At 41.6% G+C, this 13983-nt stretch overlaps 2 protein-coding genes across 3 annotated transcripts in view; one reads left to right on the top strand and one right to left on the bottom strand.

Annotated features, from left to right (window-relative positions):
- grtp1a (growth hormone regulated TBC protein 1a) overlaps positions 1–4213 on the top strand; it is a 71935-nt gene extending 67722 nt beyond the window's left edge. The window contains exon 8 of the mRNA XM_073046056.1: positions 3351–4213. Coding sequence (XP_072902157.1) covers positions 3351–3440 — 90 coding nt within the window. The 3' untranslated portion in view covers positions 3441–4213. The remainder of the gene's footprint in view (positions 1–3350) is intronic.
- A 2145-nt stretch (positions 4214–6358) lies between these two features.
- The window catches only part of LOC140727991 (cilia- and flagella-associated protein 44), a 207614-nt gene continuing 199989 nt past the window's right edge, over positions 6359–13983 (bottom strand). For both annotated transcript variants that reach the window (XM_073046057.1, XM_073046058.1), the window contains one exon: positions 6359–6826. In XM_073046057.1, coding sequence (XP_072902158.1) covers positions 6659–6826 — 168 coding nt within the window. In that variant the 3' untranslated portion in view covers positions 6359–6658. The remainder of the gene's footprint in view (positions 6827–13983) is intronic.

Below are 13983 nucleotides of genomic sequence, written 5' to 3'. Positions count from 1 at the left end.
TTTTTGAGGATGTGACTAAACACGTTGATGAAGGAAGAGAAGTAGATGTAGTGTATATGGATTTCAGCAAGGCATTTGATAAGGTACCCCATGCAAGGCTTATTGAGAAAGTAAGGAGGCATGGGATCCAAGGTGACATTGCTTTGTGGATCCAGAACTGGCTTGCCCATAGAAGGCAAAGAGTAGTTGTAGACGGGTCATATTCTGCATGGAGGTTGGTGACCAGTGGTGTGCCTCAGGTATCTGTTCTGGGACCCTTACTCTTCGTGACTTTTATAAATGACCTGGATGAGGAAGTGGAAGGAAGGGTTAGTAAATTTGCTGATGACACAAAGGTTGAGGGTGTTGTGGATAGAGTGGAGGGCTGTAAGAGATTACAGCGGGACATTGATAGGATGCAAAACTGGCTGAGAAGTGGCAGATGGAGTTCAACCCAGAACAGTGTGAAGTGGTTCATTTTGGTAGGTCAAATATGATGGTAGAATAATGGTAAGACTCTTGGCAGTGTGGAGGTGTGGAAGATCCGAGGGATCTTGGGGTCTGAGTCCATAGGACGCTCAAAGCAGCTGCACAGGTTGACTCTGTGGTTAAGAAGGCACACGGTGTATTGGCCTTCATCAATCGTAGCATTGAATTTAGGAGCCGAGAGGTAATGAGGCAGCTATATAGGACCCTGATCAAGCCCCACTTGGAGTACTGTGCTCAGTTCTGGTCACCTCATTACAGGAAGGATATGGAAACCATAGAAAGGGTGCAGAGGAGATTTACAAGGATGTTACCTGGATTGGGAAGCATGCCTTATGAGAATAGGTTGAGTGAACTTGGCCTTTTCTCCTTGGAGCGACAGAGGATGAGAAGTGACCTGATAGAGGGGTATAAGATGATGAGAGGCATTGTTCTTGTGGATAGAGGCTTTTTCCCAGGGCTGAAATGGCTGCCACAAGAGGGCACAGGTTTTAGATGCTTGGGAGTAGGTACAGAGGAGATGTTAGGGGTAAGTTTTTTACGCAGAGAGTGGTGAGTGCATGGAATGGGCTGCCGGCAATGGTGGTGGAGGTGGATACGATAGGGTTTTTTTAAGAGACTTTTGGAGAGGTACATGGAGCTTAGAAAAATAGCGGGCTATGGTTAAGCCTAGTAATTTTTAAGGTAGGGGCATGTTCAGCATAACTTTGTGGGTCGAAGGGCCTGTATTGTGCTGTAGGATTTCTGTGTTTCTATGAAAGGGCATATAAGGTAGCAAAAGTGAGTGGGAAGTTGGATAATTGGTGAGCTTTTAAAATCCAACAAAAGGCAACTTAAAAAACAGAAAAGATGAAATATGAGGGCAAACTAGTGAATAATATAAAGCAAGATACCAAAAGGTTTTTTCAGTTAATATAAAATGCAAAAGGGAGATGAGAGAGAGTCAATATTGCACCATTGGAAAATTACGTTGGTGAGGCAGTAATGAGGGACAAAGAAATGGCAGATGAGCTTAATGGGCACTTTGCATCTGTCTTCACTGTGGAAAACACTAGCAGTGTGTCAGAGGTCTGTGAGTGTCAGGGAACAGGAGTGAGTGCCATTGCTATTATAAAGGGAGAAATTGCTAGGTAAACTCAAAAGTCTTAAGGTAGATAAGTCACATGGACTACATCCCAGAGGCCTGAGAAAGGTTGCCGAAGAGATAACGGATGCATTGGTCATGATCTTTAATGAATCACTTGATTCTAGCGTGGTCCCAGAGGACTGGAGAATTTCAAATGTCACTCTGCTTTTTTAAGAAGAGAGGAAGGCAAAAGGTGGGAAATTATAGGCCAGTTAGCCTAACCTCAGTGGTTGGGAAAGTATTGGAGTCTATTATTAAGGATAAGGTTTCTGGGTACTTGGAGACTAATGATAAAATAAGACAAAGTCAGCATTGTTTTTGTAAAGGGAAATCTTGCCTGACAAATCTGTAAGAGTTCTTTAAGGAAGTAACAAGCAGGGTGGACAAAGGAGAGGCAGTGGATGCCATTTACTTGGATTTTCAGAAGGCATTTGTTAAGGTGCCACACAGGCTGCTAACAAGATAAAATCCTATGGTATTGCAGAAAAGGTACTGGCATGGATAGAGGAATGGCTGACAGGCAGGAGGCAGCGAGTGGGAATAAAGGGGACCTTCTCTGGTTTGTTGTCAGTGAGTAGTGGTGTTCCTCAGGGGTTTCAGTATTGGGACTGCTACTTTCAGCATTGTTTGTGAATGATTTTGATAATGGAATTGATGGCTTTGTGGCAAAGTTTGTAGATAACATGAAGATAGGTGGAGAGGTAGGTACTGCTGATTGCAGCAGGATTTAGACAAATTGGAAGAATGGGCAAAAAAGTGGCAGATGGAATACAGTATTGGGAAATGTATGATAATACGTTTCAGTAAAAGGAAAAATAGTGCGGACTATTATCTAAGTGGGGAGAGGTGCAGGGGGTCTTGTCCTTCTGCAAGACTCCCTGAAGGTTAATTTACAAGGAAAGGTAACTGCATTTAAAGTAGCAAAAGTGAGTGGGAAGTTGGATCAGTGGAAAGCTTTTAAAAGCTGGTAAAAATCTTCTAAAAGTGGTAAAGAAGGCAAATGCAAAGTTGGTATTTACTTTAGGGGGAATAGAATATAAAAGCAAGGAGATAACACTGAGCCTTTATAAAACACTAGTCAGGCCGCACTTAGAATATTGACAACAGTTTTTGGCCTCATATCTCAGAAAGGATGTGTTGTCATTGGAGAGATTCCAGAGGAGGTTCACAAGGATGATTCTGGGAATGAAGGGGTTAAGATATTAGGAGCTTTTGGCAACTTTGGGCCTGGTCTCACTAGAATTTAGAAGAAGAATGCATGGGGATCTTACTGAAACCTACCAAATGTTGAAAGGACTAGATAGGGTGGATGTGGAGAGGATGTTTCCCTTGGTGTGGGGATCCAGAACTAGAGGGCACAGACTCAAAATTGAGGGGTGACCCTTTTAGAACATAGGCAAGGAAGAATTTCTTTTCAGCCAGAGAGTAGTGAATCTGTGGAATGCTGTGCCACAGACGGTGGTGGAGGCCATGTCCATCAATATATTTAAAGTGGAAGTTGATAGTTGGTCATGGCTTTAAAGGGTATGGCGAGAAGGCAAGTGTGTGGGGTTCAGTGGGATCTGGGATCAGCCATGATGGAATTGGGGAGCAGTCTCGATGGACTGAATGGCCTAATTTTGCTCTTATGTCTTATGACCTTTTACATTCTCATCCAAACTGTTGGTATAGATTGCATTACAATGGGCCTGACAACAGGTTTGTAACATTGACAGGATTTGATTAATCTTACCTTGCTTTTTTTTACCGTTAACTCTAGAGAATTTTTACTGAACCTGGAAGATTGCCCCTCAGTACGATCATCAGGCTACGAGAGATTAGCAAGGCTCAGGTAGATGATCAAAGTTGATGTGCATGATTCAGCTCCAGCTGACTAATTACCTCAGGACCTTGAAGACTTCTTACATTCTTCCATTGTACATTTGGGCTGGATTTGTCTCACCAGCATGTCATGTACTGTGAGCTATGTCTAACCTGTACAATACTGTTTTTCAAAAAGATTGACTAGCTATTTGTACATAATTAGAATTCAGGTGATCAAAAATACAACTATTTGTTTAAGATTTAAAGTAACATTGCTAAATGAAGGGCTGTTTGTACTCCTAGATTTCTTGTAAGTTCTTACCATTAATTTATATTTACTTTTCACTCAAAATATAACTTTTTAATGTATTGTTAAATAGAATTATCTAAGATTTAGTAAGTGAAGATGGTGAATATTATTTTGATATCAGTGACATTTGATCAGGTGTAATTAAATTTTTGTAACCAGCACTGCCTGTCCAATCCCCACACTATGGATGAACTGCACTGCCTTGGCAAGGCTGATTTCCCATATCTGATCAAGGCATCGGCATGTTTCCAGTGTGATTTACATGGAATGCAGTAGTGTCTGATGGCAGCTTGCATCTCTGATCTGTAAAGGCAATAATCAAACGTTGGCACTTTCCTGGATACTAGATCTGCTCTTTTAGTGCATACAGGGTTCTTCCTTTGCAGCAGTTGATATTTTGTACCTGTTTATAAAAGCAGAATTGAAAAGATGCTTAAATGTATTTTTTAAAAAAGTGGATTTTTGTGCAAATGTGATAATTAAACAATAGTCTGAGCACTTTCTGTAAACTGTTGGATCTGAGTATCATTGATAGCAAAGGAACCTGAAAGATCAAATGCAAAAAACACCATCTCTCTGATTTCCTAAAATATCACTCAGTTACCCAATACCCCTGGTCCCTTTACAAAACAGTCTAGTTGAGAGAGTCAAGGCAGGATTGAGCAGGTTTGCATTATGAAAGTCAGGAGCTGGATTTGTGCAGCAAATTGATTAGATTAGAAACTGCTAAACTCAATACATTGGAACCAGAGGTGGTCAGTGAGGGCTGGATGATCATAAAACCACTGAAGTTTACACTATAGAAAGCCAACTAGCTGAGAGTTATTCAGCCAAATCTAATTTCTCCACTCTTGGCTGTATAAATGTGGCATAACTCCATCATGTACTGTTAAAATCTGTGTTTCAGCTTCCTCCAGCCTTTAAGGTAACATGTCTACACTCTGCTATTGTTTGGGTGGAAATTGAATCCTCTGCCCCACTATACCCCCAAATGACTGATTTTTACGTTTGAGAAAAATAAGTTCTTTCTATGTCCCTGATTTTAGACACCCTGACTTAAATCTTCCCCTCAGATTTCTGTATACTGAACTAAACAACCCAAGCAAGTTAGTCTTATAAATAACTGTGGTAACATTCATGTATTCTCTTCCTTACAGTGACTGCAATATGGTTGCCAGAATTGTAAACAGTAGTCTAGTTAGCATCAGAATAGTTCTAACTTGACTTCACCGATCACATTTGCCACCCCGGCCAATGATGGATATCGCTACATAATCTACCAGCCTGCTACATTCAGGAAAGTAGAATCAGGTGTGTACCACAAACCCACTTCTCCACAGTCTGCCATTTATGTTGTATTATTCCCTTGCTCTGTCTGCCCTTCCCATTGCATTACTTGTGTGCCCCCATATCAAATTCCAGTTTGTCCCTTACATGCTAACCTGGCAACCCCATATTTATTTTTCTGTAACTTATGTGGCCCAGTTTCTCACTACCAACCACAGAAGCTGACCTTTGCATCATCTGCCATCTTCAGCAATACCATATACTTAAGAGTAAATCACTGATCCACACCACGCCATCAAGAGCAGGAGGAGAAAGATCCCTATTGCAAGCAGCTTTCCCCATCGGTCATTGTCCTTTGCTTCTTACAACTCCCCATCTTCCCTGGGACACTCTGATTTTTAACTTTCTGATTAACATGGGATATTATCAGTAGTCATATGTACCAACTTAAATGCATACCCTGATGGATTCATCTTATGACTATTTCAAAAAAGTAGGCCATTTAGTTCTGTGGAACTCTAGATGAACTATAGCAGTTAAAGTGATAACTTCTCATTTTCCCCAAATTATATTGCACTTGCCACATTCTTGCCAACTCACTCAACTTGTTTGTATCGCTGTGAAGCCTCTATATCAGGGGTGTCAAACTCATTTTAGGTCACGGGCCGGATTGAGCAAAATGCAGCTTCATGCGGGCCGGATCAGTTGGACGCGTGCCAACGCAGCTTTCGTTGCCTCCGTTTTTTCAGCCTGCTCTCATGTGTCTCAGTCTCTGCTATAACTACAAAGTGTTTCACTTTACAAATTCCATTTCTTATGAAGAAGACTGCCGAATAAACACTAAAAACCCTGAAAACCTGGTACCTGAATAAACTCAGCATTAGCCATATCATACGCCATAGGCGCTTCGATTACTGGGGCCAGCTTTAATAGTAATTAGATATTATCTCGCGGGCCAAAGATAATTCCACCGCGGGCCTTGAGTTTGACATATATGCTCTATATCCTCTTCCCACTCATGATCACACCTAGTTTTGTATTGTCTTAGCAAGTATCAATCTGCCGGAGGAACTTAGCAGGTCAAGCAGTATCTATGGAGACAAAGAGACAGTCAACATTTTGGGTTGAGACCATGCATCAAGATTACAGGTCAAGCTGTCAACAACAGCTTGTTTCTAGAGAAGATCCTAGTACTTCCAGTCCCTCGCCTGGCCATAGTTTTGTGTCTTACCTGACTTATAGCAGATGCATTTAAATTATTAGTAACTTACTCTCACTGGGTATACAAACTCACACAAATTAGTAACCTCTAAAATTAATGCCACTCAGATAACATGGTAAATACCCTCTGCCACAAGGCAAGTGAGTTCATCAAATTTCCTTTTATTGCATTGAAATTTCAGAATTTACTGAGCAATTTTAAGTGTGTAGAATCAATTTTGGGTCCAAAGAGGCAAAAAGTGCTTCCCTTTCTTTCTCTCAGAATGCTCTGACTGTCTTTCTCACAGGTACGCTTCTCTTGAAGTAGTAATGTCTAAAGTAGAAAGTCTTGCGAAGAAATAACAATTCTGGTGCAGAATTGTGGCCAGAATAAAAAATCTGTTTGAATAAAATAGGAACATTCTGTAGCTGAAAGTAAGTAATGTTATTAAATGATGATTCAGAGTTCACTGTGGTAAAGGTGGCTGGGCAGGGGGAAGAATGTGACCTCCTTTTCGTGTTAGCAGATTTATTTCTTCTTTCAAATCATTGATTTCTTGTGCTTGTTTCTCCACCTGCTGAATCAGCTCATGTTTCTCCGACAGTGTAACTTTCTGCTTCTGAATTTCTGCTCCCTGGAACAAAGCAGTAATAATTGCCATCAGTTCCACACATTTCAAGCTGGTGTCTGTGATAAGATACAATGAGTAACTATAAACTGGAAACTACTATCTAGATATCTAGAAATATACAAAATATTTCTGACAGCTGGTTTTGGCTTCAGAGGTGATTACACTTGAACTGCAGCAGTAAATACCACAGACCCTTGACAGTCCCACAGAACTGTGGTTTCTAAAGTTCACCATTTCAAATTGAACTGGTGTCCTTCAGTCTGTTTTTACCCTGATGCACAACTGATAAACTTTCATCCTGAAGTACATGTGAACAGCTCCATTTGATGGTACTGCAACAGTGAACAAACTGGATATTACCAGATTTAAGTATATCTATATTCAATACTGCAGACATTTAGTTGAGAGTACACATATAAAAATGTTCAGTGAAGCTGATGTATGTTCTTTCTTGATTCTTGATTTCTATAATTAAAAATTAAGATAAATATTTACAAAAAGGAATATGAGATGGTGCAGTGGAGATTTTAGGTGCATGGCGAATTGGCAATTTGGATTCAGAAGTAGCTTGCCCACGGAAGACAGAGGATAGTTGTCAAAGAGACTCTAGCTGGAAGTCTGTGATTAGCGGTGTTCTGCAGTGATCTGGACTAGAACCTCTGCTGTTTGATGTAGTTGAGTGATCTAGATGAAAATGTAGATGGGTTAGTAGCTTACAGATGATATGAAGATTGGAAGTTTTGGGGATAGCATTGAAGACTGGCAAATGGGATATAGATCAGTTGCAGAAATGGCAGATGGAGTTTAACACGATAAAATGTGAAGTGTTGCACCTTGGTAGGTCCAATATAAAGAGACAATACACTGTTAATGGCAAAAACCTGTTAAGCAGAGGGATGTTGGGGTCCAAGTTCATAGCTCCCTGAAAGTGGCCACACAGGTTGTTAGGGTGGTTAAAGAGGCATATGGCACGCTTGCCTTTATTAGTAATGGCACCATTCAAAAGTCAGTAAGTTAATTTGCAGATTTATAAAATTCTACTTGACCACAATTATACTTATAAAATTCTACTTGACCCTATTATACAGTTGAAGTCATTAACTCTCATTGTTTAACCACTCCACAGATTTCCTATTAGCAAACTATAGTTTTGGCATGACGTTGAAGACATCTACTTTGTGCATGACACGAGTAATTTTTCCAACAATTGTTTACAGATCGATTATTTCACTTTTAATTGATTATATCACAATTCCAGTGGGTCAGAAGTTTACATACAAAATCAAAAGAAATCAGCCAAGACCTCAGAAAATAAAATTGTGGACCTCCACAAGTCTGGTTCATCCTTGGGAGCAATTTCCAAATGCCTGAAGGTACCACGTTCATCTGTACAAACAATTGTACTCAAGTATAAACACCATGAGACCACACAGCTGACATACCACTCAGGAAGGAGACACATTCTGTCTCCTAGAGATGAACGTACCTTGGCGCAAAAAGTGCAAATCAATCCCAGAACAACAGCAAAGGACCTTGTGAAGATGCTGGAGGAAGCAGGTAAACAAATATCTATATCCACAGTAAAACGAGTCCTATATCGACATAACCCGAAAGGCTGCTCAGCAAGGAAGAAGCCACTGCTCCAAAACCACCATAAAAAAGCCAGACTACAGTTTGCAAGTGCACGTGTGGACAAAGATCTTACTTTTTGGAGAAATGTCCTCTAATCTGATGAAACAACAATTGAACTGTTTGGCCATAATGACCATCATTATGTTTGGAGGAAAAAGGGCAAGGCTTGCAAGCCAAAGAACACCATCGCAACCGTGAAGCATGGGGGTGGCAGCATAATGTTGTGGGGATGCTTTGCTGCAGGAGGGACTGGTGCACTTCACAAAATAGATGGCATCATGAGGAAGGAAATGTTTTCTAGGATTAAATATTAGGAATTGTGAAAAACTGAGTTTAAATGTATTTGGCTAAGGTGTATGTAAACTTCTGACTTCAACTGTAGGAAGGATATTGAGGCTTTGGAGAGGGTGCAAAAGAGGATTACCAGGATGTTGCCTGGATAAGAGGGTATGTGCTTTCATGAGAGGTTAAACAAACTTCTTGTTTTTTTTTGGAACAGTAGAGGCTGGGGGAAGATATCATAGAAGTTTATAAGATTATGAGAGGCATAGACAGCATCGTTTTCTCAGGGTTGAAATATCAGTGGGTGAGAGGGTTTTTTTTTTTACACAGAGTGGTAGATGCCTGGAATGCACTGCCTGAGGTAGTGGAAGAAACAGATACATTAGGGACTTTTAAGAGACATTTAGATAGGCATATGAATGTGAGGAAAATGTAGGCAGAAGAGATTAGTTCGCCATCTGATTACTAATTTAACTGGTTTGGCACAACATTGTGAGCCGAAGGGCCTGTTCCTGTGATGTACTGTTCTATGTTCTGGAATGGTAGTATGAAGACTGTCAGTGAACAGGATTAACTTTAGACAAAAATAAAATACTGAAAAGACTCAACAGGTAAGATAGCATCTGTGGAGAAACAAACGGAGGTACTGTTCCAATGAACTTTCATTGGAACCTGGAAAAATTGGAGATTCAGAAAGGTTAAGACAAAGGAACAAATGGCAATCCTCATAGAGGGATCTGAAGTGGAAAGAGTGAGTAATTTCAAGTTCCTGGGTGTGTTATAATAAAGAACTGCGTTTCCCAGTGAGCAACGTGGGCAGCTCACCCAGAACCATAAGTGACATTGGAAAGCTGGGCGCACCTGCTCAAGTTGAGCTGGAGCCATTACTGTTTAATAGATGTGTTAGTTTTTACCCATACTGTTTGACTTCACTGAGAACAAACATAACATGATATCAGAAGTAGACGCGAGGTCTAAATAAGAACCGTAACTGAATACCACGAGCAACTAAGAAAGCAACGCTAGGTTCCGATGGAGAGAAGCTGGCAGCCAATGTGTATGTTGTTCCGTTGTTCACCAAATTAACCAAGAAAGATTCAGATGAGAGCCCAAATATTCTGGCGTGGATTAGCTAAGTCCTCCCACACCTATGCAGTTTACTGGCAATCTAACTGATAACTAGAAATGCTTCAAACAACAATTCAATATATATTTAGCAACAAGCAGAGAGGGAGGGGCTGATGAACATCTTTCTACATGTAATTAGCAAAGATGCTTTGGACATCTACAACAACTTTCAAATTGACAGCCTTTACATTGGATGCTCTGATGCCAAAATCTGAGGAGTATTTTGTTCTAAGTAAAAACGTCACGTTTGAAAAACACAAGTTATTTTCCTGTGACCAGAAACAAGGTGTTGGCTTTGACCAATACTTGGCTGTGAGTTTGGAGATTTGAGAGACTCACTAATTAGAAACAAAATAGTTTGCTGAACTTCAAATAATGGGCTCGGAGAAAGACTGCTCCATAAAAAAGTTTTAACACTGAAAAAGCAAGTAGTATGTGTAGGGTAGCAGAAACCACATGATCACAAGCTAAGGAGCTGCACAGGGCAGAAACAATAGTGTCTGCTCTGAAAACAGAAGGACAAAGCACAAGTGACAGCAAAACAAATATGGAATCATACAGCAAATGTGGAAGCAGGCACATCCCAAAGACATGTCCTGCTTATGAAAAGTCCTGTAATAATTGTGGGAAGAAGAATCATTTTGCAAAGTGCTGCAAAGCTGGGGCTCCCAAGAAGATTCAAGATTCAAAAACTTTATTGTCATTCCAACCATACATCAGCTCTGCAGGGCAGAATGAGACAGCGTTTCCCAGGGGCAAGTGCAATCATAACATAACAAACACAACAATAAATAGTAAAACACAACAGCCACATGTTGGTTAAAATCAAGTTATATTGTCCAGTGCAAGTTAAAAGAGTCCAAAGCAGATTCAGGTAGAGCAGCTATTTAGCAGTCTACTGCCTGTGGGAGGAAGCTGTTTAGTAGCCTTATGGTTTTTGTTTTGATGCTCCTGTAATGTTTACCTGATGGCAGAAGAACAAAACAGTTTATGGAGAGGGTGTGAGGGGTCTTTAATGATGTACCGTGTCTTCTGGAGGCATCGACTCTGAAAGAGGTCTTGGACAGAAGGCAGGGAGACCCCGATAACCTTCTCTGCTCCCCTAACCACCCTCTGCAAGGCTTTTTTGTCGGCAGCACTGCAGCTGGAGTACCAGGTTGTGATGCAAAAGGTCAGCACACTCTCAACCACGCCTCTGTAGAATGTAGTTAAGATGTTAGTGGGGAGTGATGCTTGTTTAAGTTTCCTCAGAAAGTACAATCCCAGTGGTGTTCCTGGACCAGGTGAGATTGTCCGAGATCTGCACCCCAAGGAACTTGATGTTTTCCACTCTCTCCACTGTGGAGCCGCTGATGCTGAGGGGTGTGTGCTCAGGCTGAGACCGTCTGAAATCAACGATCATCTCCTTGGTTTTGATGACATTAAGCATCAAGTTGTTGTCACTGAACCAGCTCTCTAGGTGTTTGACCTCCTCCCTGTACATTGTTTCATCATTTTTGCTGATGAGCCCCACCACCGTGTTATCATCAGCAAATTTAATGATCAGGTTCCCCTTGAATCTGACTGCACAGTCATGTGTTAGCAGCGTAAACAGCAATGGGCTAAACACACAGCCTTGTGGGGATCCAGTGCTCAGTGTGATGGAGTCAGAGATGTTCCTGCCAACACGGACTGACTGTGGTCTCTCTGTCAAGAAATCCAGAATCCAGCGACACATGGCAGTGTTAAGGCCAAGCAGCAACAGTTTCTCCACTAGTCTCTGTGGGATGATGGTATTGTACGCTGAACTGAAATCAATGTACAGGATTCTGGCATAAGTGTCTTTGTTGTCCAAGTGAGAGAGAACTGTGTGCAGTGTGGTGGATATTGCATCCTCCGTAGAGCGGTTGGGATGATAAGCAAACTGTAGAGAATCCAGCGATGAGGGGAGGCTGGCTGTGATATGAGGCTTGACAAACCATTCAAAACATTTCATCACTATGGGGGTCAGGGCAACAGGACGGTAATCATTCAGACAGGCTACAACTGATTTCTTTGCTACAGGGATGATTGTGGAGGTTTTGAAGCATCTGGGGACAATGGCTTGACTAAGGGAGATGTTGAAAATGTCTGTCAGGACATCTGCTAATACATCAGCACATTCCTTGAGCACACCACAGTGACATCCTCCGTGCATTTGGCTATGTAGCTGATTACTGCCTCCGCATACTCCTCAATGTCTGTATGGTCATCATAGGAGGCTGCTGTTTTGAATATGTCCCAGTCTGTGTGCAAAAAACAGTCTGCTCCTTTTGGCCAGACCCTTATCTGTCTTTTCTCTGCTCTCACACGTTTAAGCAGTGGTTTATATGCTGGTGTTACCATGACAGATATGTGGTCAGGGTGGCCAAGATGGGGGTGGGGGGCTGCTTTGTATGCCTGTGGGGTGTTGGTATAAACCTAGTCCAGTGTGTTGTCTCCCCTGGTTTTGAAATCCACATATTGCAGGAATTTGGGGAACACAGTCTTTAAGCTGGTGTGGTTAAAGTCCCCAGCAATCACCACAAAGCTGTCAGGATGTGTAGTCAGTAGCTCACTGATGGCTTCATGTAGGCCTCCCAGTGCTTCGTTAGCATTAGCCTCAGCATTGGCACTGGGAGCTACGTAAACTGAAGGACAAAGCACAAGTGACAGCAAAACAAATATGGAATCATACAGCAAATGTGGAAGCAGGCACACCCCAAAGACATGTCCTGCTTATGAAAAGTACTGTAATAATTGTGGGAAGAAGAATCATTTTGCAAAGTGCTGCAAAACTGAAGTCTATAAATAGCAGTTTGGTGTATGAGAACCAGGACAGGACAGAGGCTATTGCATTGATAGTGGATCAATTTGAGGGATAAGTGAACTGGAAAGAGTCCAATGTAGCCAGGAGAAAGGCTTTAATATGCTCCATGACCAGCCGCTCCAAGCATTTCATAATAGTTGAGCAGGTACGTGGATAGGAAAGGTCTGTAGGCACGTCAAGGAGTCAGATAGTGCCAGTGCCCAATCCCAATATCCTGAAGACAGTTTACATTTTGATGGTGTGTTTTTGGGCCAACTGTGAGATTTGACACATATGCTGTCTCCAGAGAAGTTCGATGAGTTTGAGAGCAGAACGTGTGGCCTAATGGCAGAACACAAACTCATGAGACAGGGAAAGGATGGTAGGGTACAGGAACCACGGTGTACAAAGACTGTTGAAAATCTAGTCAAGAAGAAAAGCTTACGAAAGATTCAAAAAACTAGGTAATGATAGAGATCTATAAGATTATAAGTCTAGCAGGAAGGAGCTTAAGAATGAAATTAGGAGGGCCAGAAGGGGCCATGAGAAGGCCTTGGCAAACACGATTAAAGAAACCCCCAAGGCATTCTACAAGTATGTGAAAAGCAAGAGGATAAGACATGAGAGAATAGGACATATCAAGTGTGACAGTGGAAACATGTGTATGGAACCAGAGGACATAGCAGAGGTAGTTAATGAATACCTTGCTTCAGTATTCACTATGGAAAAGGATCTTGATGATTGTAAGGATGATTTACAGTGGATTGAAAAGATTGAGCATGTAGATATTAAGGAAGAGGATGTGCTGGGAGCTTTTGGAAAGCATCAAGTTGGATAAGTCTCTGGGACAGGATGAGATGCACCCCAGACTACTGTGGGAGGCAAGGGAAGAGATTGCTGAGTTTCTGGCAATGATCTTCGGATTATCAATGAACACGGGAGAGGTTCCGGAGGATTGAAGGGTTGTAGGTGTTGTTCCCTTATTCAAGAAAGTGAGTAGAGGTATCCAGGAAATTATAGACCAGTGAGTCTTACTTCAGTGGTTGGTAAGTTGATGGAAAAGATCCTGAGAGGCAGGATTTATGAACATTTGGAGGGGTTTTAATATGATTAGGAATAGTCAGCATGGCTTTGTCAAAGGCAGGTCGTGCCTTACAGGTCTGATTGAATTTTTTGAGGATGTGACTAAACACATTGATGAAGGTAGAGCAGTAGATGTAGTGTATATGGGTTTCAGCAAGGCATTTGATAAGGTTCCCCATGCCAGGCTTATTGAGAAAGTAAAGAGGCATGGGATCAAAGGAGACCTTGT

The sequence above is a fragment of the Hemitrygon akajei genome, chromosome 5 (assembly GCF_048418815.1).
Source record: "Hemitrygon akajei chromosome 5, sHemAka1.3, whole genome shotgun sequence".
NCBI classification, from domain to species: domain Eukaryota; kingdom Metazoa; phylum Chordata; class Chondrichthyes; order Myliobatiformes; family Dasyatidae; genus Hemitrygon; species Hemitrygon akajei.
Note: the sequence above shows the minus strand (reverse complement) of the source record. Positions and strands in the feature narration are given on the sequence as shown.